Source organism: Myxine glutinosa, chromosome 8 (assembly GCF_964187855.1).
Source record: "Myxine glutinosa chromosome 8, kmMyxGlut1.1, whole genome shotgun sequence".
NCBI classification, from domain to species: Eukaryota; Metazoa; Chordata; class Myxini; order Myxiniformes; family Myxinidae; genus Myxine; species Myxine glutinosa.
The window spans coordinates 14,308,113-14,332,250 of NC_136268.1; the positions used below are offsets into that span (position 1 = coordinate 14,308,113).

At 45.3% G+C, this 24,138-nt stretch overlaps 1 protein-coding gene across 1 annotated transcript in view; it reads right to left on the reverse strand.

Moving 5' to 3' along the window:
- The window catches only part of LOC137432196 (xanthine dehydrogenase/oxidase), a 296,924-nt gene that overhangs the window by 121,321 nt on the left and 151,465 nt on the right, over positions 1-24,138 (reverse strand). Inside the window, exons 10-16 of the mRNA XM_078782822.1 lie at positions 23,158-23,251; positions 22,530-22,639; positions 17,017-17,201; positions 9,806-9,968; positions 3,392-3,481; positions 3,015-3,184; positions 2,673-2,799 (exon numbers count right to left, since the gene is read on the reverse strand). Of these exons, the coding sequence (XP_078638948.1) occupies positions 2,673-2,799; positions 3,015-3,184; positions 3,392-3,481; positions 9,806-9,968; positions 17,017-17,201; positions 22,530-22,639; positions 23,158-23,251 (939 nt within the window). The remainder of the gene's footprint in view (positions 1-2,672; positions 2,800-3,014; positions 3,185-3,391; positions 3,482-9,805; positions 9,969-17,016; positions 17,202-22,529; positions 22,640-23,157; positions 23,252-24,138) is intronic.

A 24,138-nucleotide genomic window follows, 5' to 3' on the forward strand; every position in this document is an offset into this window, starting at 1 on the left:
TCAGGATGTGCTGGTTAATTATCGGACTCTTTCTTTGATAAGTCACAATACTCTCATCCATCATCTTTATTTGATGATCAGGATGTGCTGGTTAATTATCGGACTCTTTCTTTGATAAGTAACAATACCATCATCCATCATCTTTATTTGATGATCAGGATGTGCTGGTTAATTATCGGACTCTTTTTTGATAAGTCACAATACTCTCATCCATCATCTTTCTTTGATGATCAGGATGTGCTGGTTAATTATCGGACTCTTTTTTGATAAGTCACAATACTCTCATCCATCATCTTTATTTGATGATCAGGATGTGCTGGTTAATTATCGGACTCTTTCTTTGATAAGTAACAATACCATCATCCATCATCTTTATTTGATGATCAGGATGTGCTGGTTAATTATCGGACTCTTTCTTTGATAAGTAACAATACCATCATCCATCATCTTTATTTGATGATCAGGATGTGCTGGTTAATTATCGGACTCTTTCTTTGATAAGTAACAATACCATCATCCATCATCTTTATTTGATGATCAGGATGTGCTGGTTAATTATCGGACTCTTTTTTGATAAGTAACAATACCATCATCCATCATCTTTATTTGATGATCAGGATGTGCTGGTTAATTATCGGACTCTTTTTTGATAAGTCACAATACTCTCATCCATCATCTTTATTTGATGATCAGGATGTGCTGGTTAATTTATCGGACTCTTTCTTTGATAAGTAACAATACCATCATCTATCATCTTTATTTGATGATCAGGATGTGCTGGTTAATTATCGGACTCTTTCTTTGATAAGTAACAATACCATCATCCATCATCTTTATTTGATGATCAGGATGTGCTGGTTAATTATCGGACTCTTTTTTGATAAGTCATAATACTCTCATCCATCATCTTTCTTTGATGATCAAGATGTGCTGGTTAATTATCGGACTCTTTCTTTGATAAGTAACAATACCATCATCCATCATCTTTATTTGATGATCAGGATGTGCTGGTTAATTATCGGACTCTTTCTTTGATAAGTCACAATACCATCATCCATCAACTTAATTTGATGACCAGGATAGGCTGGTTAATTATCGGACTCTTTTTTTTTGATGTCACAATACTCTCATCCATCATCTTTGTTTGATGATCAGGATATGCTGGTTAATAATTATCAGACTTTTTTGATAAGTCACAATACTCTCATCCATCATCTTTATTTGATGATCAGGATATGTTGGTTATCAAACTCTTTTTTTGATAAGTCACAATACTCTCATCCATCATCTTTCTTTGATGATCAGGATATGCTGGTTATCGGACTCTTTTCTTGATAAGTCACAATACCATCATCCATCATCTTTCTTTGATGATCAGGATGTGCTGGTTATCAGACTCTTTTTTTTGATGTCACAATACTCTCATCCATCATCTTTCTTTGATGATCAGGATGTGCTGGTTATCAGACTCTTTTTTTGATAAGTCATAATACTCTCATCCGTCATCTTTATTTGATGATCAGGATGTGCTGGTTATCGGACTCTTTTTTTGATAAGTCACAATACTCTCATCCATCATCTTTCTTTGATGATCAGGATGTCCTGGTTATCAGACTCTTTTTTTTGATGTCACAATACTCTCATCCATCATCTTTCTTTGATGATCAGGATGTGCTGGTTATCAGACTCTTTTTTTTGATAAGTCATAATACTCTCATCCGTCATCTTTATTTGATGATCAGGATGTGCTGGTTATCGGACTCTTTTTTTTTGATAAGTCATAATACTCTCATCCGTCATCTTTATTTGATGATCAGGATGTGCTGGTTATCGGACTCTTTTTTTTGAATAAGTCATAATACTCTCATCCGTCATCTTTATTTGATGATCAGGATGTGCTGGTTATCGGACTCTTTTTTTGATAAGTCACAATACTCTCATCCATCATCTTTCTTTGATGATCAGGATGTGCTGGTTATCAGACTCTTTTTTTTGATGTCACAATACTCTCATCCATCATCTTTCTTTGATGATCAGGATGTGCTGGTTATCAGACTCTTTTTTTGATAAGTCATAATACTCTCATCCGTCATCTTTATTTGATGATCAGGATGTGCTGGTTATCGGACTCTTTTTTTTGATAAGTCATAATACTCTCATCCGTCATCTTTATTTGATGATCAGGATGTGCTGGTTATCGGACTCTTTTTTTGATAAGTCACAATACTCTCATCCATCGTCTTTCTTTGATGATCAGGATGTCCTGGTTAATTATCGGACTCTTTCTTTGATATGTCACAATACTCTCATCCATCATCTTTATTTGATGATCAGGATATGCTGGTTAATTATCGGACTCTTTCTTTGATATGTCACAATACTCTCACCCATCATCTTTATGTGATGATCAGGATGTGCTGGTTATCGGACTCTTTTTTTTGAATAAGTCATAATACTCTCATCCGTCATCTTTATTTGATGATCAGGATGTGCTGGTTATCGGACTCTTTTTTTGATAAGTCACAATACTCTCATCCATCATCTTTCTTTGATGATCAGGATGTGCTGGTTATCGGACTCTTTTTTTGACGTCACAATACTATCATCCATCATCTTTCTTTGATGACAATAAATCCAAAATTGAGGCAAAATCTTATTGCAACTCGTCTAACCTTATGTTTCGCAAATACTTCCTCGTCCTTTACAATTTTGCCGATTTTGTTGTCGCCGGGAACGTCTGCAGCTCCAATGTATGCTTGCACACCAGGAATAGACAGCGCTTTAGAAGGATCCACCTCTCTGGAAAATGTACAAAATAGGTATTTAAAGCTCATCGAGTTTACCATCTCCAAATTTCTCTTTCCTTTTTAAAATTCTCTTTACTCTTTTTCACCAAAGTATTTTTTCTTCTCACTACCAAGCCCACGTTATAAGACCAGAATAGCACAGAAATGGCCTTGGTGAACCAACAAATAGTAATTCATCAACCATAAAAGGGATACTGAAGCCCGTACAGGATGCGAGCATGAGGCCGTGTGCTTGTGAGCAAGGCAAGATGCAGCTCTCCATGTCTTGGAACCTCATCTGAGATGAATACCGCCTCACCGGTCGCATGCCTTGCAGCAGAAAGATGCTCAACTGGACGACCCACAAGGTCTTCAGAAGCCTGAGTTGTGGGTACTTCCTGAAAACAATCAGGACCAGCATTATAATCGAGTTAGCTAATCGTCTCAAGCACAAGCAGCAATGGAACCCTCTTTCATATTGACCACCTGACCAATCATGTTAAATCTTGGACATTCTGTAAATATTCATGGAAATTTAAGGGTTAGGGAGGAACACTGAAAATAATATTAAAGGTAAAAGGAAGCTTTTACACATTACTGGACACCTGATACAGTTGAGTACTTTTGATAGGTTCTTCCTGGAATTCGTCCAGCACACTCCTGACTCTCATCGGCACAGGATCTCCTGGTTTACCCTGTTACACACACACACACACACACGCACACGCACACGCACACGCACACGCACACGCACACACACACACACACACACACACACACCTGTGTAAGAGCCTGAATTGAAACACATAAACAAACAACAACATGCATTTTAAGGTCATTTACCCTACGTGAACGGGGGTAAGCCTTGTGGCCCCCATGACAATCTTCTCCATTTTGCCCTATTTTCTGCATCTCTCCTTGTTAACCCCCTTGCCCGCATTTCTTCTTCCACCATCTTTAGCCAAGTCTTTCTCGGTCTTCCCCGTCCTCTACTTCCTTCTACATTCATTTCCATCACTCTTCTCAACCAGTCGCTTTCATCCTTCCTCAACACATGACCAAACCATCTCAACCTGTTCCTCTTCACAGCATCAATCACAGGCAATATTCCCATCATCTTTCGCAATTCATCATTTGTCTTCCTCTCTCTCAACGATACTCCACAAATCCACCGAACCATTCGCATTTCCACCCTTTCCAGCCTTCGTTGCTGCACTACGTTAATTACCCATGTCTCGCTCCCATAAATCATAACACTTCTCACACATGCAGCATACACCTTTCCCTTCAGCTTCAACGACACTCCCCTCCTCATCAGCACGCCACTCAGTTCCCAAAACTTCTTCCATGCACATCTCACTCGAGCAACCGTTGCCGAGTCTGATCCACCTTCTCCATTCAGCATGTCTCCGAGGTAGCAAAATGTTTTCACCCCTTCCAGCTTCACGCCGTCTCCAAGATCCAACCAACATTTCCTCCATCTGTAGCTCCCTCTGTGCACACCTTACATTTGAATGTAGCTGCCACACTGGTTAATGACCCTCTCAGACCACTACATTTTTGATGAACCAACTCAGCGCACATTGTACATTGAATGGAGTTCACTCCGACACCCTTCCTACACACAGCACAGGGCCACTTCCCAGTTCTTTCCACCTCACCACATGCTTTACCACTTGCCATCACCTTCGTCTTTCCGATATTCACCTTCAGACCTTTTGTCTCCATACATTCCTTCCACTTGTTCATCTTTTCCATCAGTCCATCCATACTTTCCGCAATCAACACCAGATCATCTGCATACAACAACTCCCATGGTAAACCCTCCTTTACGTTCTGAGCCAGCACCTCCATCACAGCTACAAATAGTAGTGGACTTAGGACCGACCCCTGATGCACTCCCACCTTCACCTCAAACTCACCACTGTTCCCGTCCTTCGTCCTTACAGCTGTGCGCGCTCTTTTGTATGTTGCCATCACCACTCTGATCAACCATTCCTCCACTCCTAACTTCCTCAATGCCCATGTCAATAATTTGCGTGGAACCCTATCGAATGCTTTCTCCAGATCAACAAACCCAAGAAACAACTTCTTCCTCTTCTCCATGTACTTCTCCTGCAACTGCCTCACAATAAAGAGCATGTCTGTCATTCCTCTTCCTGGCATAAATCCAAACTGCATTTCGTCGATCTTCACCTTCTTCCTTATCCTCCTCTCCAACACCCTTTCCAATACCTTCATTCCATGCTCCAATAACTTTATCGCTCGGTACGAGCCACACTCCAGAGGGTCACCTTTCCCCTTGTATAGAGGGATGAGGGTACTCAGTTCGCAATCCACTGGAATGCGGCCTTCTTTCACCACCAGATTACAGATCTCTGTCATTCTCTTCACACCCCAACTTCCTGCTGCCTTCAACATATCTCCCACAACTCCTGTCGGCCCTCCCGCTTTTCTATACTCTTCATTGTTTTTATCGCTTCCTCAACTTCCTTCTCAGTTATCTTCTCTGCCGTTCCTAAAACTGGGTTACTCTCTATGTTGCCATCCCATTCATTCTCTGTATTCAACAGCATTTCCATATATCTTTTCCATCTTCCTTTAATTCCATCTGGGTCCACAACGATTTGTCCCACTTCATCCTTCAAGCAACTCACCCCCATCACATCACACCTCTCTTTCGCTATCTGCTTTGCAATCCTGAATACCGCTCTCTGACCCTCTTCCGAATCCAAGCGTTTTCCGAACATTTTCCTGCATGCCTCCTGTGCCTTTGCTACCTCTTTCTTTGCAGCCTTCATGGCTGCCTTATAACTTTCATGCTCTGCTTTTTTTCTCCCGTACTCTTCGCCTTCTGCCACTCCTTGAACTTCTTCCTCTTCTCGTCAATCCTCTTTCCAACTTCATCATCCCACCACCATGTTTCCAAGTGCCCCCGGAGGTGCCCCCTATCTCACCTACGCACCATCAGGTAGTCAACGGTTGTCGTCGACCCACCTGACGTGTTTGTAACAAGCTTATTATCCTCTTTCTGGAACTGAGTATTACAAATCAACAAAGCTCCCAACAGACTAGCTTTCATTGACATCCAACCACTTTCAAGCTCAACCACATCATCCTCTACCCTACTCAGCCTCTCTTTTAATGTCTCCCGTACTGACACCTCTTTCAACCTCCACACCTTCATTCTCGGTTGGTACTTCACCCGCCGAGCTCTCCTCGCACCTTTCACCCTTATGTCGCAGACAACCAAGTGGTGCTGTGAAACAGCCTCCTCCCCCGGGATCACCTTTGTGTCCCGGAGGTGCCCCCTATCTCACCTACGCACCATCAGGTAGTCAACGGTTGTCGTCGACCCACCTGACGTGTTTGTAACAAGCTTATTATCCTCTTTCTGGAACTGAGTATTACAAATCAACAAATCAGCTCCATCAGCAAACTCCAAAATCCTTTTACCTTCTCCATTTCTCACACCATATCCGTACATCTCACCTCACACTTACATCTCACACTTACGATGTCTTTCCGAAAAGACCGACTGGACAACCCTCCCATCCACTTTCTGAATAATCCTCTCCAAGAAGTTCTGTCACAAGCTTTTGGGTCTCACAATCTGCCATGATCTTTCCTGGGAAAACCACATTTCAAATCTGGCCTCCAAAGCCAGTCGACGACTGGGCATCCTCCGTCGTACGAAGTCCTTCCTTGGCACACCTGAGCTCCTCACCACATATAAGGCTTTCATCCACAGCTCAATGGAATACTGTTCCCCCCTCGGGGCTGGTGCTCCTGCCTCACACCTAGCTCGTCTTCACGCTGTTGAAACCAAAGCGTTCAGAATCATTGGAATCTCCCGCGATGAAGCTACCTAGGAGGGCCTTTCACGTACTCACCGCAGGCAGGTTGGTGGTCTTTCTGTCTTCTACTGACTCCTCTCCGGCCTTGCTCCTCCAGCTCTCTCTGGGCTCTGTCCCCCAACTATTCCTACAGGTCGCACAAGATCTGCCTGCAAGCCTCTTATGGTTAAACTGCCAAAATCAAGACTCTATGCTCACCTTCACTCCTTCATTCCACTTTTCTCCCGCCTCTGGAACAAACTCCCTCACTCTCTTCAATCCCACTCCTCCCTCCAGGTCTTTAAAACAGCTGTTCATCACCATCTCTTATCTTCCCCCATCCAAAACCTTGATTTTTTCTAATCCCGCTAATTTCACCCTAAATCCACTTTTTTGAAATGCCAACTTCTTTCCTGGAAGTCCTTGGTGTCCTTGTGTTTATACTTCTCCCACCCCCCCCCCCTCCCTTCCCACGCCGCCTCCCCCCAAGCCCTCTCCCTCCCACACATTCCCGATGTCCCTGCTCTCAAATGTTGTGTTTAAGTGCTTCCCCTTCTCCACCCATCTTGTCGACTGCTCCCCTTTTTATCTACTTTGTTTGTTTGTCTGTTTGATTTGTTTGTGTGATCAATGTTAGCTCTTTCACGAGCCTCGATTCTGTATACAAAAAAACAAACAAACCCCATGAACTACCTCAAAACCGTCCTTACTCCTTCCCACATGTCCATTTAGATCTCCTCCTACCACAACAACTTCCTCATCTTTCACGTTTTCCATCAGCTTCTCTATCGCACACCAGAACTTGTCCTCCTCTTCATCACTTCGACCAACCTGCGGAGCATATCCCAAGATGACGTTCACCAAGAGCTTTCCAATCATCATTTTCACCATCATCAACCTATCACTCACTCTAGTCACACTCACCACAATGTCTACAAACTCCTCAGAAAACAGGACACCAACACCATTCACGCCCTCCGGGCACCCTTGCCACACAAACTTGTATTCTGTCCCTGCCTACCCTTCACCATTCTCACACCACTTCCCTTCCATCTCGTCTCTTGCACACAACATATGTCCACTCTACTTCTGTCCAATACTTCCACCACTTCTCCTGATCTCCCTGTCATTGTCCCGACATTCCATGTCCCAAACCTCAGAAACCGATCTCCACTTCGGGCTGTACCCTGCCCATATGCAGTTGTAATTGTCATGGTTCTCTTTTTGTGGCAATGTTTTTATGGCCGGATGCCCTTCCTGACGCCAACCCTCTTAGTCGCCTCCTACGACATGCAGGGATACGGTGTACCTATTCTAAACCAGGGTACACACCGGGAATGAAACCAGGGTACACACACCTGAATTGAGACACATCTTCAGTTTAAATAACCAGGAACTACAAATAACCAGAAAGGCTCATCGAGGAAAATATTGTTCCGGTTCTCTCGCCGGCCTTCTTCCCCTTATCAAGGGGGGATTAATCCCCTTGTCTTTACTGGCCTGGCGGAACCGAGACTTATTACGTCCTTTCTGGGCGATCGCAAAATAGGGTTTTGGGACCAAATTGTCGCTCGTACCTAAGTACTCGCGCCGCCACGGAAACGAGGTAGCAAGCCTCGCACAAACCACGTGAGGTTGGAGTACGCCGAGCGGTTTGCGTACACGTGATCCACGCAGTCTCAATTAATGGACCCCGATTTAAGCGGTTCTATTCGTGCCACGCTTAGTCAAATGGAGAAATCACGGGAACGATCGAATCAAGAAGAAAGGAAGAACAGATGGGTTTAATGATTTCCACACGTATGTACAGTTCAGGACGAAGAGACACAGAGCAAGCTTAGACAGTTTTACATATCCCTGGGACAACAGGCCCGTCTCACACACTCACACAGGGGATTGCAGATGTCGATGTTGACCAACGCGCCGATGTGGTCGTCCAGGATCGGCCCCGTCCGGCTCTCCGTGGTCCACGTGCGTCCCACGAAGATGGTGATCGGCGAAGACAGGGACTCGTAGCGCGTCTCTCGAACGAAGGCGATATATCAGGCGGAACGGCAAGGGGCGGACTTTTACGGCAAAGGGCGGTTACTCAGCCGTTCTCATGCAAGTGCGGCGAGGCGCATCACGCTCATCAAGCACCGCGCGTTCGGGCTGTAAGTTCAACACGAGTCCTTTCGCTATTCCTCTCCCATGTGAGTCCTTTGGGTTCTCCAGCGCTAGTCCTCTGCTTCAGTCCTTCTCTCTCCCGGCAAGTCCTTCTCCTCCAAGTCCTTCCGAGGGCTTTATGCATCAGGTTAGATAGGCACGCCCCGCAAACTTTCTGGAACTCACCAAACTCTTCTCACCATGCCCTCTGATGCCACCACCTCTGAGCTCTGATTGGCGGCTCATGCTTACCATCATCGCTCCTGCCGCTCCACCTCGACTCCGCCCCGATCCTCATCCGCCTCCCTCGTGTTAACTCGCCCAAAATGAACCAACGTTAACAAACTGTATTGAGGTTACGGACGTAGGGTGATCGGTGGCAGTAGGGCCTATTTTCCTGGCTTTACACAACGCAGAATTAACACTGGAAAGGGCCTATTCTCACACATACGAAGAAATAACTATACTACAAATGAGGCTACATGTTGCTTGTGTGACTATCTATGGGGGACAGACTTTAACCTTTATTGAACTCACTGTGCAAACCTCAAAACCGTAGCAATATAAATACATCACATGGAGGAGGAGGAGGAGGACATGAGGGGACTGTGCACTTTTACATGAATCACCAGAACATGAGTACGCAATGGACAAATGAACACAGGATTTGAATCTTGGATCCCATGAGTATGAGCAGCAGTTTGAGTGAGATCACTGTTAAAAGTTTTGATAACATCAGGCACATTTGCTGTTGAGGTGTTTATTCTCCTGATTGTTGTGTCCAACTGTGGGCCCATGGCCTCACTTTCGGTTTGTTGCATTTTTACCTTCCGTCATAAAATAGGATGCACCTTGTGATAATCTTAAGTGCAGGTAAGTGATCTTGCTCTTTATGAACATCAAGAGCATGGATTGTGCATCGTAAGTCCTCTCTCTACTTCTCAGATCACAGAGCAATATGTCATCTACTGACCACCAGACAGTGGAGGGCAAGGAATTTCTTTGAAATCCCTGAAGTAGAGAATGTAAACACAGTACCTGGTTCTGGAGCTCCATTTGGACATGTAGGTAGAATTTGAAGAGGAACGATAGGCAGAGGGAACACCTGTATGTTTCCATGCCACCTGGAGAACCACCAGGAAGTTGAATCTCCTGTAGCAGAGAATTGGTAGCGTCTTCAAGCAGATCTGAGTTCCATAACCTGATGGACAAAGCACATGTTTAAAATTACTTGATAACTCAGAGATGTACACTCGATACCTCTAACCTGGTCACAAATTACATGGAAATATCTGCACCAGGAAATGAGATAGCACACCTTTGAGGTATTTTGTACTGTACAAGTTCCTTACAAAACGGGAATTGTTCATGAGATGAAAAGTGACGTTTCTTAATGATGTATCAATACAACCTAGTGAGGTACCCGTGCTACGCATGGGTTGGAGGCCAGAAGCAAACAGACAATGCAGAAACGGCGAATGCTAAAGCATGAAACCAATAAATTCCACATTCCTGTAGCACCTTCAGTCGCACGTCAGACATGGACAGCAAGTTCGTGAAGGACTTCCATGAAAAACGTACCCATTGGCAAACAAACGGGTACGTTTGTTCCATACCCAGTCAATGGCGAATCTGCATATGGCGATCCACGAATTCACGTTTAGAAAGTAGATACCGTCACGGCATTTCGTCATTCACTTGAACTCGATATCTTTTTTCATTCCAAACAGCATAACTCCAATCACAAATGAAATAACATTAATATAAAAAATAAACTTTTAACAACATTCGTGACATAAACAAATATTTAAATCCTGATGTGAAGTTCCGTATGGTTGGGTGAATACAATTACGAATTCAAAATCGTAATTGTATTCACTCAATTCCAATCATCAATTGATACTTCAACAAAACGATTAACACGATTAACGTTTAACGATTTAACATAACGATTGAATGACGGTTGTATTTGGATATTATCAAACCCGCACATTGACGTCATCTGTCCACTTCCTCATTCACGGCGGGTTCGTAATATTGTCATCAAAATCTAAACAGTATTTGTAGAATTTCAATAAAAGCCACATTGCTGTTCATATCGGTATATATTATTCCATCGTGTTTGGAAAAACTGGAAAATTGGAAAACTTGGAAAAACAATATATCCTATTTTACTCCCAGGGGTCCCAGGAATACCCACCCAAAATATCGTTGCGATCGGTTGAGCCGTTTTTGCGGTACCTTCGAATGGACAGACGGACATTTGGTGAATTATAGTAAGATTTACATCAGACCATTAGGAAAGAGAGTGCATGAGGTGCTGTGCGGAAAGTTTCACATCAAATTCGGCAAGCTCACAAGCTGCTATACTGTATATTTATAGGTATACACCTTCCCAAAGCAGAAAACGGCAATAAAACATGGGTCTACCTCAAATTTTTGCAGTCGACTCTGAACTAAAGCAACGTAGGTTTAGCGAGTGTGAAAATAACATGGAGAGAGTTCTCTTACTCATGATACAATTAAGGGTTCTGAAGCATCACTCATAATACACTCTCCCAGTGACAATGGAAATGGTGCTACATGTTACACATTACACATTACATGCTACACTTTACATGCTACACGTTATACGCTACACATTACATGCTAAATGCTACTTGTTGCACGCTACACATTACACGGTACATGCTACATGTTACACACAACACGTTACATGTTACATGTCACATACTACATGGTACACAGTACACACTACATGTTACATGTTACATACTACATGGTACATCTACATGGTATACACTACACATTAAATGCTACTGTTACATGCTACATGGTACATGCTACAAGTTACACATGACATGCTGCAAGTTACATGCTACATGTTACATGCTACATGGTTCACACTACACATTACATGCACTGTAGGAGTTGCGGACAACGAGAGGGTGAAACACTTCTTGACTTGTTCAAGGCTCCTTTATTTCAACAGAACTAAACCCCGACCAGAACTCATGCATCTTTATAACTCAAATCACTTCTGCCCCAGCCTCTTAAGGGGGCGTGGCTCCAACAACCGAGCGCACGCCACACCCATACCATCAATAGACCCACTGGTCCCGTGCCTGTGGATTATGCCTCAATGGGGTAACCCCCACATGCGCCCCCCCCCCCCCCCCCCCCCCAGAATTCACTCGCACGGGCAATGTCAGTTTTCGGGGGGCCTTAACCACCCGGCCGAAACGACCCCGATGACCCGAGCATGGACTGTTAGTGGCTTGGCGGTAGGCGGGCCACCCAGGGACTTACCCGACGGGGGACGGCCCCGCCGTCGGGGTTGAGCCAACCGAGGGGCCTGGTCTAGGTCCAAGTGAGCCGGCTTGAGGCGGTGCACCAAAAGGTGGTCCGGTTTGCCGCAGATGTCGACCATGAAGGACTTGTCCCCGGCCTCCAGAATGTGGAAAGGCCGTCGTAAGGCGGCCGAAGCGGCCCCCGGTGTGCATCATGGCGAACAAAGACGTACTCCGCTGTACGTAGATCCGGCGGGACGTGGGCCTGAGGCAAATCATGTTGAGATGTGGGCACTGGTGCAAACATCTTGGCATTCTCCCGGAGAACCGACCGCTGACGGGCAGCGACCAGGGGCTTGTGGCGTCAGGCATGAACTCCCCGGGAACCCGCAGCGGCTGGCCATAGACGAGCTCAGCGGATGAGGACTGGAGGTCTTCCTTAGGGTCTGCCCTGAGGCCCAACATGACCCACAGGAGTCTGTCGGCCCAACTGTCATCCCGGAGGCTGGCCCTGAGAGCAGCTTTCATAGAGCGATGGAACCTCTCACACAATCCATTAGCCTGGGGATGATATGCAGTGGTGCGATGGAGCTTTTCCCCCAACCCCATGGCAACAGCACCCCAGAGCTCTGAAGTGAACTGGGGCCCCCTGTCTGAAGAGATGTCCGAGGGGGCGCCAAAACGGGCAACCCAAGTGCTGATGAACGCCCGGGCCACATCGGCGGACGTTGTAGATGTGAGCGGGATGGCCTCTGGCCACCTGGTGGTCTTATCGACCATTGTGAGGAGGTGGGCGAATCCCCGCGAGGGGGGGGAGGGGCCCTACCAGGTCCACGTTAACATGGTCAAACCGTCGCTTGGGCACTGTGAATGGCGCCAATGGGGTCTGGGAATGGCGATGCACCTTTGAGCGTTGGCACTCGACGCAGGTGTTGGCCCAGTCACGCACAACTTTACTGAGCCCGTGCCAAACGAACTTCGCCACCTCAATGGGGTAACCCCCATAATTATTGTTATTACGGGTACGCTGTTGTTATTACGGATTACGGTTATTACGGATTATGCCTCAATGGGGTAACCCCCACACTACACGTTACATGCTACAGGGTGTTACACTCGTGGGGTGGATTGTTTAATGATTGTACACTCGTGGGGCTGGGCTTGCAATGACGAGAAGCTGTGATGGTTTGGGGTGTTCTTATGTGAAATTCCGGGCTGGCTGTGAAACCAGATTTGCTCTTTTCCTTCTTCCTTCCCTTTCGACTTTATTTTTATTCGTTTGTTAAAAAACAAACAAAGATCTTCCTTATCGGCCTTCTCCCTCCCACCGAAGCTCTACATAATTGAATAGAGAAAGAAACTCTAGCAAGGAAAAAAAGAAAAAGTAAAAAGAAGGGCGAAAGAGGAGGAAGAAGAGTGTGTCGGGTCGGTGGAGAAAGGTGAAAACGAACGCAGCACGTACGGTCCAAGTTTTGATGAGAAACTCGGCCTGTGTGAGCTTTTTGAAGATTTGATTAATCTCTCTGAGGGCTGCCTGTTGGAGGGACAGTCGGTGCAGGAGATGTTTGGGTGGAGGAGGGTTTTCTCGGTGCACGTGGGATCGTGAGGAAAAAGTGGGAGAGGGAGCAGAAGCTTTTGCTCCTCATCAAGTTTTCCCTGAGCCGGCCGGAGGCAACGTGCGGTTTCATGGTCTTGCAGGAACTGCTAGGGGCAAGTCATTCATGGAGTTTGAGGACACCCACTGAGAAAGAGTAGAGTGGAGGGGAGGCGCCACCCTCGGGACAAGTGGCTGGGGCGAGGCAGCCAGGACGCCATCTGAAACAGGCCTGAATTCCCTTCCCCTCCTATCCTCCCCTCCCCCTCTTCCCCTCTCCCTTCTTCCCCCCTCCTTAACCTACCCCCTCCAATTCCTTTATATCCTGGCGAATATTTCTTTGTTATTTTGCTTCCCTCTCCCTCCCCTTTGGGATTAGCTAGGCTAGGGATACCGGGTGGGTCGTTTAATTGTCTTGTCTGTTTTGTCTTGGCACCTGTCTGTCCTTTAATTACTTGATCTTTGCCGCTGCATATCAGCGGGATTTCTTTTTCTTATGATTTATCTTTTCCTTGGTGTTGTACCCAGTGTTTTTTTCTTCATTCTGAGTAAAGGATTTGCATTTATTCCCCTCTTTTGAATTTGCATTGGATATCTCGATTGACATACTGTGTGTTGAATTATTTTTATTGGGGGGGGGGGGGGGGTAAAATTGCGTTAGCATTTGGATGGTAACTTCGCCCGGTCACTTCTGCCTGCTCATGACCCACCCATGGGGAACGTATTGGTCTCCCGAGCACATCGATTAGGATCTCCGGAGCAATAGACAGTACCCTGAGCCCTTCACACAATGGCCAGGTCGTAACAAGTGTAAACACTACACGTTACATGCTACACATTACACATTATACGCTACATGTTACACACTACATCCTACTCGTTACAAGGTACATGTTGCATGTGACATGCTACACACTACATGCTACAAGTTACATGGTACAAACTGCACGTTACATGCTATAGGGTACACTCTACACGTTACACGCTACACGTTAGATGCTAAAAGTTACAAGCTACACGTTATGCGCTACACATTACACGTGACACACTATACGGTACATGTTACACTACATGCTATATGTTACATGGTTCACGCATCACAGTACATGCTACAGGTTACACGGTACACACTACATGCTACACACTACACGTTTGCGAAGATAATTTCGGTCAATCCACCTTCAGAACTCCAGGTGATGGAAGCAAATTAAGTCGCTGCATCCTTTGTCATATGACCGCCGCAACACAGGAACATGTTCCCTTGGGAAGTTTACCTTTTTTTGTTTCCTTTTTTTTTGTACTAGATCGAGCCTCATGTAAGAGCTAACATTAACCACAAAAAGACAGACTGACACATAAAACATAAGAAAAAGGGAGTGGGCGACAAGATGGGGAGAGAGAGAGGGAAGCACACAACTACAACATTTGAGAGCAGGAACATCGTGAGATCTGTGGGAGAGGGAGGGTTTGGAGGGAGGAGGCACGGGAAGGAGGTGGGGGGGGGGGAGGGTGCGAGAGGTATAAAACACATGGACACTGCTAGGACTTCCAGGAAAGAAGTCGGAATTTCAAAAAAGTGGATCTGGGGTGAATTAACGGGGGTAGAAAAGATCAAGGTTTTGGATGGGGGAAGACAAGAGATGGTGGTGAACAGCTGTTTTAAAGACCTGGAGGGAGGAGTGGGATTGAATATAGTGAGGGAGTTTGTTCCAGAGACGGGAGAAAACAGGAATGAAAGAGTGAAGGTGAGCAGAGAGCCTTGATTTTGGCAGTTTAACCATAAGAGGGTTGCTGGCAGATATTGTGCGACCTGTCGGAATATTTGGGGGGCATAGCACAGACAGAGATGGGGGAGCAAGGCCGGAGAGGAGTCGGTAGAAGACAGAAAGACCACCTACCTGCCTGCAGTGAGTGAGTGAAAGGCCCTCGGAGTTAGCTTCATCGCGGGAGATTCCAATGATTCTGAACGCTTTGGTTTCAACAGCGTGAAGCCGAGATAGGTGTGAGGCAGGAGCACCAGGCCAGAGGGGAGAGAAGTATTCCATTGAGCTGCGGATGAAAGCCTTGTATGTGGTGAGGAGCTCAGGTGTGTCAAGGAAGGACTTCGCACGAAGGAGGATGCCCATGCCCAGTCGGTGACTGGCTTTGGAGGCCAGTTTGGAAATGTGGTTTTCCCAGGAAAGATCATGGCAGATAGTGAGACCCAAAAGCTTGAGTGACGGAACTTCTTGGAGAGGACTGTTCAGAAAGTAGATGGGAGGGTTTTCCAGATGATCTTTTCCGAGAGACATAGCAAGAGTGTGAGATTTATCAGGATTGAAAGACATGTTCCACTTGCTTGACCAGTCAGTGATTTTGTCCAGGTCTACACAGAGTGCGGAGGCTGCAGACTGCCGATCGGAGGGATGAGGTATGGAGCGGCAGAGCATTGTTGATACAGCAGAAGCAGCATGTCCAGAGTAGAATGACCTGGTCTGAATCCAAATTGATGATCCGAGATCAAGCCATTGGAGAAGAGGAATGCAGAGAGTGGAGTCATCAGCAAAGAGATAGAGAGGATTTTCCAGAGAGTCAGAGAGATCATTGATGAAGACCAGAAAAAGCACAGGGCCCAGAACACTGCCTTGGGGAACTCCCACCTGAACAGGAAGGGGAGATGAGAGAAATCTATTCAGGGCCACACGTTGACGACGACCAGAGAGGAAGTCCGCAAGCCATGTGTGGAGATTTCCATGGATACCATAGGAGGAGAGTTTGTTGAGCAGAGTGGGGTGCCAGACCGTATCGAAGGCACGTGATATGTCAAGGGAGACAGCTCTGATTTCCTGTTTGGCATTGAGGACCACCATCCAATGATGAGACAGCAGAAGCAACATGTCCAGAGTAGAATGACCTGGTCTGAAACCATATTGATGATCAGAGATCAAGCCATTGGAGAAGAGGAAAGCTTTGATATCCGAAGCTAAGATGGATTCCATGACTTTGCTGATAATTGGGAGAAGGCTGATTGGTCTGTAGTTGCAAGGATCTGTTTTTGCACCTTTTTGTGTAAAGCGGTGATGTTTGCTGATTTCCAAGATTATGGCAGATGACCTTGAGCAAAAGAGAGGGTGAAGAGAATAGAGAGAGGGAGTGAAAGAGCAGAAGAAGAAATTGTCATACTTGATTTGTATTGTATTTTGTATTGTCAATCAGGTCATTCCTACTGGGAAGTAATGTCATACTTGAAATTCCCCTTGAATCTCCACATTCATCAATTCGTTCAAAGATGTATTTACTGTTTAGTAAATCACAAACTGAAACAGACAAAATCAATTTTATAAACAAAGATGACAAGACACTTGAGTACATAAAGGCATACTCACTTTCCATTAAGTAAGCTGGTTGTTCTTGCTGCAGTGAGAGTCCGATTTCCCATCCCTCCAAAAGCCATTTCCAGTTCTGTTACCCGGCTTGTCTCAAGACAGAACCTCGCCCGCATGGCAGCGTTCACTATAGCCATGTCGTCCTCTCTGCGCTGTCCTTGCTTGAATGCCATCAAAAACTCCAGCTGGGACAACACAGGAACATGTTATCTGTAGGTGATCATCAAAAACTCCAGCTGGGACAACACAGGAACATGTTATCTGCAGGTGATCATCAAAAACTCCAGCTGGGACAACACAGGAACATGTTATCTGCAGGTGATCATCAAAAACTCCAGCTGGGACAACACAGGAACATGTTATCTGCAGGTGATCATCAAAAACTCCAGCTGGGACAACACAGGAACATGTTATCTGCAGGTTATCATAAAAAAACTCCAGCTCGGACAACACAGGAACATGTTATCTGCGGGTGATCGTCAAAAACTCCAGAAGGGACAACACAGGAACATGGTATCTGCAGGTGATCATCAAAAACTCCAGTTGGGACAACACAGGAACATGTTATCGTCAGGTGATCATCAAAAACTCCATCTGGGACAACATGGGAACATGTTATCTGCAGGTTATCATCATAAACTCCAGCTGGGACAACACAGGAACATGTTATCTGCAAGTGATTGTCAAAAACTCCATAAGGGAGAACACAGGAACATGTTATCTGCGGGTGATCATCAAAAACTTCAGCTGGGACAACACAGGAGAATGTTATCTGCAGTTGATCATCAAAAACTCCAGCTGGGACAACACAGGAGCATGTTATCTGCGGGTGATCATCAAAAACTTCAGCTGGGACAACACAGGAGAATGTTATCTGCAGGTGATCATCAAAAACTTCAGCTGGGACAACACAGGAGAATGTTATCTGCAGTTGATCATCAAAAACTCCAGCTGGGACAACACAGGAGAATGTTATCTGCAGTTGATCATCAAAAACTTCAGCTGGGACAACACAGGAGAATGTTATCTGCAGGTGATCATCAAAAACTCCAGCTGGGACAACACAGGAACATGTTATCTGCAGGTTATCATCAAAAACTCCAGCTGGGACAACACAGGAGAATGTTATCTGCAGGTGATCATCAAAAACTCCAGCTGGGACAACACAGGAACATGTTATCTGCAGGTGATCATCAAAAACTCCAGCTGGGACAACACAGGAACATGTTATCTGCAGGTGATCATCAAAAACTCCAGCTGGGACAACACAGGAACATGCTATCTGCAGGTGATCATCAAAAACTCCAGCTGGGACAACACAGGAACATGCTATCTGCAGGTGATCATCAAAAACTCCAGCTGGGACAACACAGGAACATGTTATCTGCAGGTGAATACATCGATAATGAACGCACTTCTCAACTATTTGCATCGAAACGGCAAAATGCGTTAAAAATCTGACTAAACTGGAAAATATAATTGGATGTGAATTAATCCATGTATGTATGTGCTTCCACCCACATTAGATGTCAACACACCGTTACAATTGTTCATAATTAAAGGTCACAGGAAAGATTAAAGGACAGATGAGAGAGGGAATGAGGCAGAAAAGAAAGAAAAGTAGAAGAGAGACAACATCAGTTGCTTATAACTTGGGTTCTGGTCTAAGTTACCTCGCGAGAGTACAGGATGTGCATAGAGATGAGGACTTCGTTATCTTTGGCCTATATATAAGTTACCTCGCGAGAGTACGGGATGTGTATTGAGATACGGACTTCATTATCTTTGGCCTAGATCCAAGTTACCTCGCGAGAGTACAGGATGTGTATTGAGCTACGGACTTCGTTATCTTTGGCCTATATATAAATTACCTCGCGAGAGTATGGGATGTGCATGGAGATGAGGACTTAGTTATCTTTGGCCTCGGTCTAAGTTACCTCGCGAGAGTACAGGATGTGCATGGAGATGAGGACTTCGTTATCTTTGGCCTCGGTCTAAGTTACCTCGCGAGAGTACGGGATGTGTATTGAGATACGGACTTCGTTATCTTTGGCCTATATATGTTACCTCGCGAGAGTATGGGATGTGTATTGAGATATGGACTTCGTTATCTTTGGCCTATATCTAAGTTACCTCGCGAGAGTATGGGATGTGTATTGAGATATGGACTTCGTTATCTTTGGCCTATATATAAATTACCTCGCGAGAGTACGGGATGTGCATGGAGATGAGGACTTAGTTATCTTTGGCCTAGATCCAAGTTACCTCGCGAGAGTACGGGATGTGTATTGAGATACGGACTTCGTTATCTTTGGCCTATATATGTTACCTCACGAGAGTATGGGATGTGTATTGAGATATGGACTTCGTTATCTTTGGCCTATATCTAAGTTACCTCACGAGAGTACGGGATGTGTATTGAGATGAGGACTTCGTTATCTTTGGCCTATATCCAAGTTACCTCGCGAGAGTATGGGATGTGCATCGAGATACGGACTTCGTTATCTTTGGCCTATATATAAGTTACCTCGCGAGAGTATGGGATGTGTATTGAGATACGGACTTCGTTATCTTTGGCCTATATATAAGTTACCTCGCGAGAGTATGGGATGTGTATTGAGATGAGGACTTCGTTATCTTTGGCCTATATCCAAGTTACCTCGTGAGAGTATGGGATGTGTATTGAGATGAGGACTTCGTTATCTTTGGCCTATATCCAAGTTACCTCGCGAGAGTATGGGATGTGTATTGAGATATGGACTTCGTTATCTTTGGCCTATATATAAGTTACCTCGCGAGAGTATAATAATAATAATAATACATTTATTTTATATAGCGCTTTTCAAGAAGCCCAAAGACGCTTTGACAGAGTACCAAAAACAAGTGCAAAAAGACAAAAATCAATTGGTAAATAATTAATCAAAGCAAAAGGAGGGAGAAGGAGAAGAGATAGTCAGGGGTTAAATGCTGTGGGTTAAATGTTGAATGCAGTGTTGAACAGGTGGGTCTTGAGTGATGTTTTGAATGTGGTGAGTGAGGAGGAGTCTCTGATGGTGTGAGGTAGTGAGTTCCAGAGGGTGGGAGCAGCGATGGAGAAGGCCCTGTCCCCACAGGATCTGAATTTGGTCCGGATGGGGGGGGGGGGGGGGGGGTCAGGAGGTTGGTACCAGCAGAGCGGAGGTTTCGGGTGGGAGTGTGTCTGGAGAGGAGGTCAGCCAGGTCGGATGGGGCCAGGTTATGGAGGGCTTTGTTGGTCAAGAGGAGGATTTTGTACTGGATTCTCTGGGAGATGGGGAGCCAGTGAAGCTTGTAAAGGACGGGGGTGATGTGGTCACAGGTCCGGGAATGGGTGAGTAGACGGGCAGCGGAGTTCTGAATGTATTGGAGTTTATTGGTGATTGTTGAGGGTGAACCATAGAGGACACTGTTGCAGTAGTCCAGACGGGAAGTGATGAAGGTGTGGATGAGGGTTTCTGCAGCCGTGGAGGAGAGGGATGGACGGAGACGGGCGATGTTTTTCAGGTAAAAGAAGGCTGTCTTTGTGATCTGTTTAGTGTATTTGTCGAAGGAGAGGGTTTGGTCAAAGATGATGCCAAGATTCCGGATGTGAGGGGAGGTGGATACTGGGAAACCGTCGATGTTGAGGGCAAAGTTATGGGTGGATTTGGTGAGCGTTTTTATGGGATGTGTATTGAGATGAGGACTTCGTTATCTTTGGCCTATATCTAAGTTACCTCGCGAGAGTACGGGACGTGTATTGAGATACGGACTTCGTTATCTTTGGCCTATATCCAAGTTACCTCGCGAGAGTACGGGATGTGTATTGAGATACGGACTTCGTTATCTTTGGCCTATATCCAAGTTACCTCGTGAGAGTATGGGACGTGTATTGAGATATGGACTTCGTTATCTTTGGCCTATATCTAAGTTACCTCGCGAGAGTACGGGACGTGTATTGAGATACGGACTTCGTTATCTTTGGCCTATATCTAAGTTACCTCGCGAGAGTACGGGATGTGTATTGAGATGAGGACTTCGTTATCTTTGGCCTATATCCAAGTTACCTCGCGAGAGTACGGGATGTGTATTGAGATACGGACTTCGTTATCTTTGGCCTATATCCAAGTTACCTCGCGAGAGTATGGGATGTGTATTGAGATATGGACTTCGTTATCTTTGGCCTATATCTAAGTTACCTCGCGAGAGTACGGGATGTGTATTGAGATGATGACTTCGTTATCTTTGGCCTATATCCAAGTTACCTCGCGAGAGTATGGGATGTGTATTGAGATACGGACTTCGTTATCTTTGGCCTATATCTGAGTTACCTCACGAGAGTACAGGATGTGCATGGAGATGAGGACTTCGTTATCTTTGGCCTCGGTCTAAGTTACCTCGCGAGAGTACGGGATGTGTATAGAGATAAGGACTTCGTTATCTTTGGCCTAGGTCTAGGTTACCTCACGAGAGTATGGGATGTGTATTGAGATACGGACTTCATTATCTTTGGCCTAGATCCAAGTTACCTCGCGAGAGTACGGGATGTGTATTGAGATACGGACTTCGTTATCTTTGGCCTATATATAAGTTACCTCGCGAGAGTATGGGATGTGCATGGAGATGAGGACTTCCGTTATCTTTGGCCTCGGTCTAAGTTACCTCGTGAGAGTATGGGCTGTGCATGGAGATGAGGACTTCGTTATCTTTGGCCTATATATAAGTTACCTCGCGAGAGTACGGGATGTGTATAGAGATGAGGACTTCGTTATCTTTGGCCTCGGTCTAAGTTACCTCGCGAGAGTACGGGATGTGTATTGAGATGAGGACTTCGTTATCTTTGGCCTAGATCCAAGTTACCTCGCGAGAGTACGGGATGTGTATTGAGATACGGACTTCATTATCTTTGGCCTATATATGTTACCTCGTGAGAGTATGGGATGTGTATTGAGATATGGACTATGTTATCTTTGGCCTATATCTAAGTTACCTCACGAGAGTATGGGATGTGTATTGATATGAGGACTTCGTTATCTTTGGCCTATATCCAAGTTACCTCGCGAGAGTATGGGATGTGTATTGAGATACGGACTTCGTTATCTTTGGCCTATATCTAAGTTACCTCGAGAGAGTACGGGATGTGTATTGAGATACGGACTTCGTTATCTTTGGCCTATATCTAAGTTACCTCGCGAGAGTACGTGATATGTATTGAGATGAGGACTTCGTTATCATTGGCCTATATCCAAGTTACCTCACGAGAGTACGGGATGTGTATTGAGATACGGACTTCGTTATCTTTGGCCTATATATGTTACCTCGTGAGAGTATGGGATGTGTATTGAGATACGGACTTCGTTATCTTTGGCCTATATCTAAGTTACCTCGCGAGAGTACGGGATGTGTATTGAGATGAGGACTTCGTTATCTTTGGCCTATATCCAAGTTACCTCGTGAGAGTATGGGATGTGTATTGAGATACGGACTTCGTTATCTTTGGCCTATATCGAAGTTACCTCGCGAGAGTATGGGATGTGTATTGAGATGAGGACTTCGTTATCTTTGGTTGCAGTTGAGCGGTAACTAGTGAAGAAATCCTGAGTCATTTGGAGAGTTCTTGATCCATCTAAAGTAAAAGAAAGATACCAAGCACAAATGTAAAGTTTCTGATATTAAAAATGCATTTCACTCATTGACATCAACTTAATCTCCATCCTCACCAAACCTTCTTTCATTATCCACCCCATTAATTATCTTTTATCTGCATTCATTTGTTCCTCTTTTTCCGACCTGTGGAATCACAACTACCACATTCCTTTCAATCTCAATCTTCGCTTCAGGCATTCAAGACACCTGTTTACCACCATCTCAGATCATCCTCTTCATTTTCCAGGTTTTCCTACCTGAGAGTTTCCTTCTGTATCCATCTTGTCCACCCCATGCATCCTCCCATAATTCCTCCCACATCCCTTATTTGTTCAAGCCTCTCTCTATTTTGTCCCTCAACCCTGCTGTTACTCCCCCATATTTCTACTGTTCCTTTTGTTCTGTTGTGCCCTGATCTACCTCTTACACAAGCCTTGACAATGTGTACAAACAGGTATTTTACAATCACTATATTGGGGCATCACTCAGGTGAATCACCAATGGAGGAGAAGGTCAGGGAAGTCCGGCTGGCCAGCAATAGAGGGTTCAGGTCAGATAAAGGACTTGCAGTCATGATGTTTCCTCCAATTGCCTGTTTCCATCACAAAATAATAAATACATTAAACCTAATAAAAACAAGTTATTATTATTATTGTTACTAGTGTGACTCAGCACGCTCAGCGCGCCTCACCACACGTCGTTTCAGAGGGGTGGCCATCTTTGACCATTTCGGTGTCTTTTGGGTTTAATGGTGTTTTGGGTCTTCAAGGACATTTGGGTCTTCAGGGTCTTTTGGATCCTCCAGACCTTTAAGGGTATTTTGGGTCTTTGAGGTGTTTTGGGTCTTCAGGGTCTTTTGGGTCTTTGGTGTCTTCAGAGGCTTTTGGGTCTTAAGGGTCTTAAGGGTCTTCGGTGTCTTTTGGGTCATTGGGGTCTTCAGGGGCTTCAGGGGCTTTTGGGTGTTAAGGTTATTTTGGTTCTTCTTGGTCTTTAAGGGTCTTCGGGGTCTTTTGGGTCTTCTGGGTATTTTTGGTCTTCGGGGTATTTTTGGTCTTCAGGGTCTTTTGGGTCTTCGGGATCTTTTTGGTCTCGGTCTTTTTGGTCTTCCGGGTGTTTTGGGTATTCGGGGGCATTTTGGGTATTCAGGGTGTTTTGGGTCTTTGGGGTGTTTTGGGTCTTCGGGGTCTTTTGGGTATTTTGGGTCTTTTGGGTCTTCGGGGTGTTTTGGGTCTTTGGGGTGTTTTGGGTCTTTGGGGTGTTTTGGGTCTTCGGGGTGTTTTGGGTCTTCGGGGTGTTTTGGGTCTTCGGGGTGTTTTGGGTCTTCAGGGTGTTTTGGGTGTTCAAGGTGTTTTGGGTCTTCGGGGTGTTTTAGGTCTTTCGGTATTCAGGAGCTTTTTGAGCCTCAGGGCCTTGAAGGGTATTTTGGGTCTTTGGGGCCCTTGGTGGTCTGAAGGGTCTTGGGGGAATTAAAGGGTCATC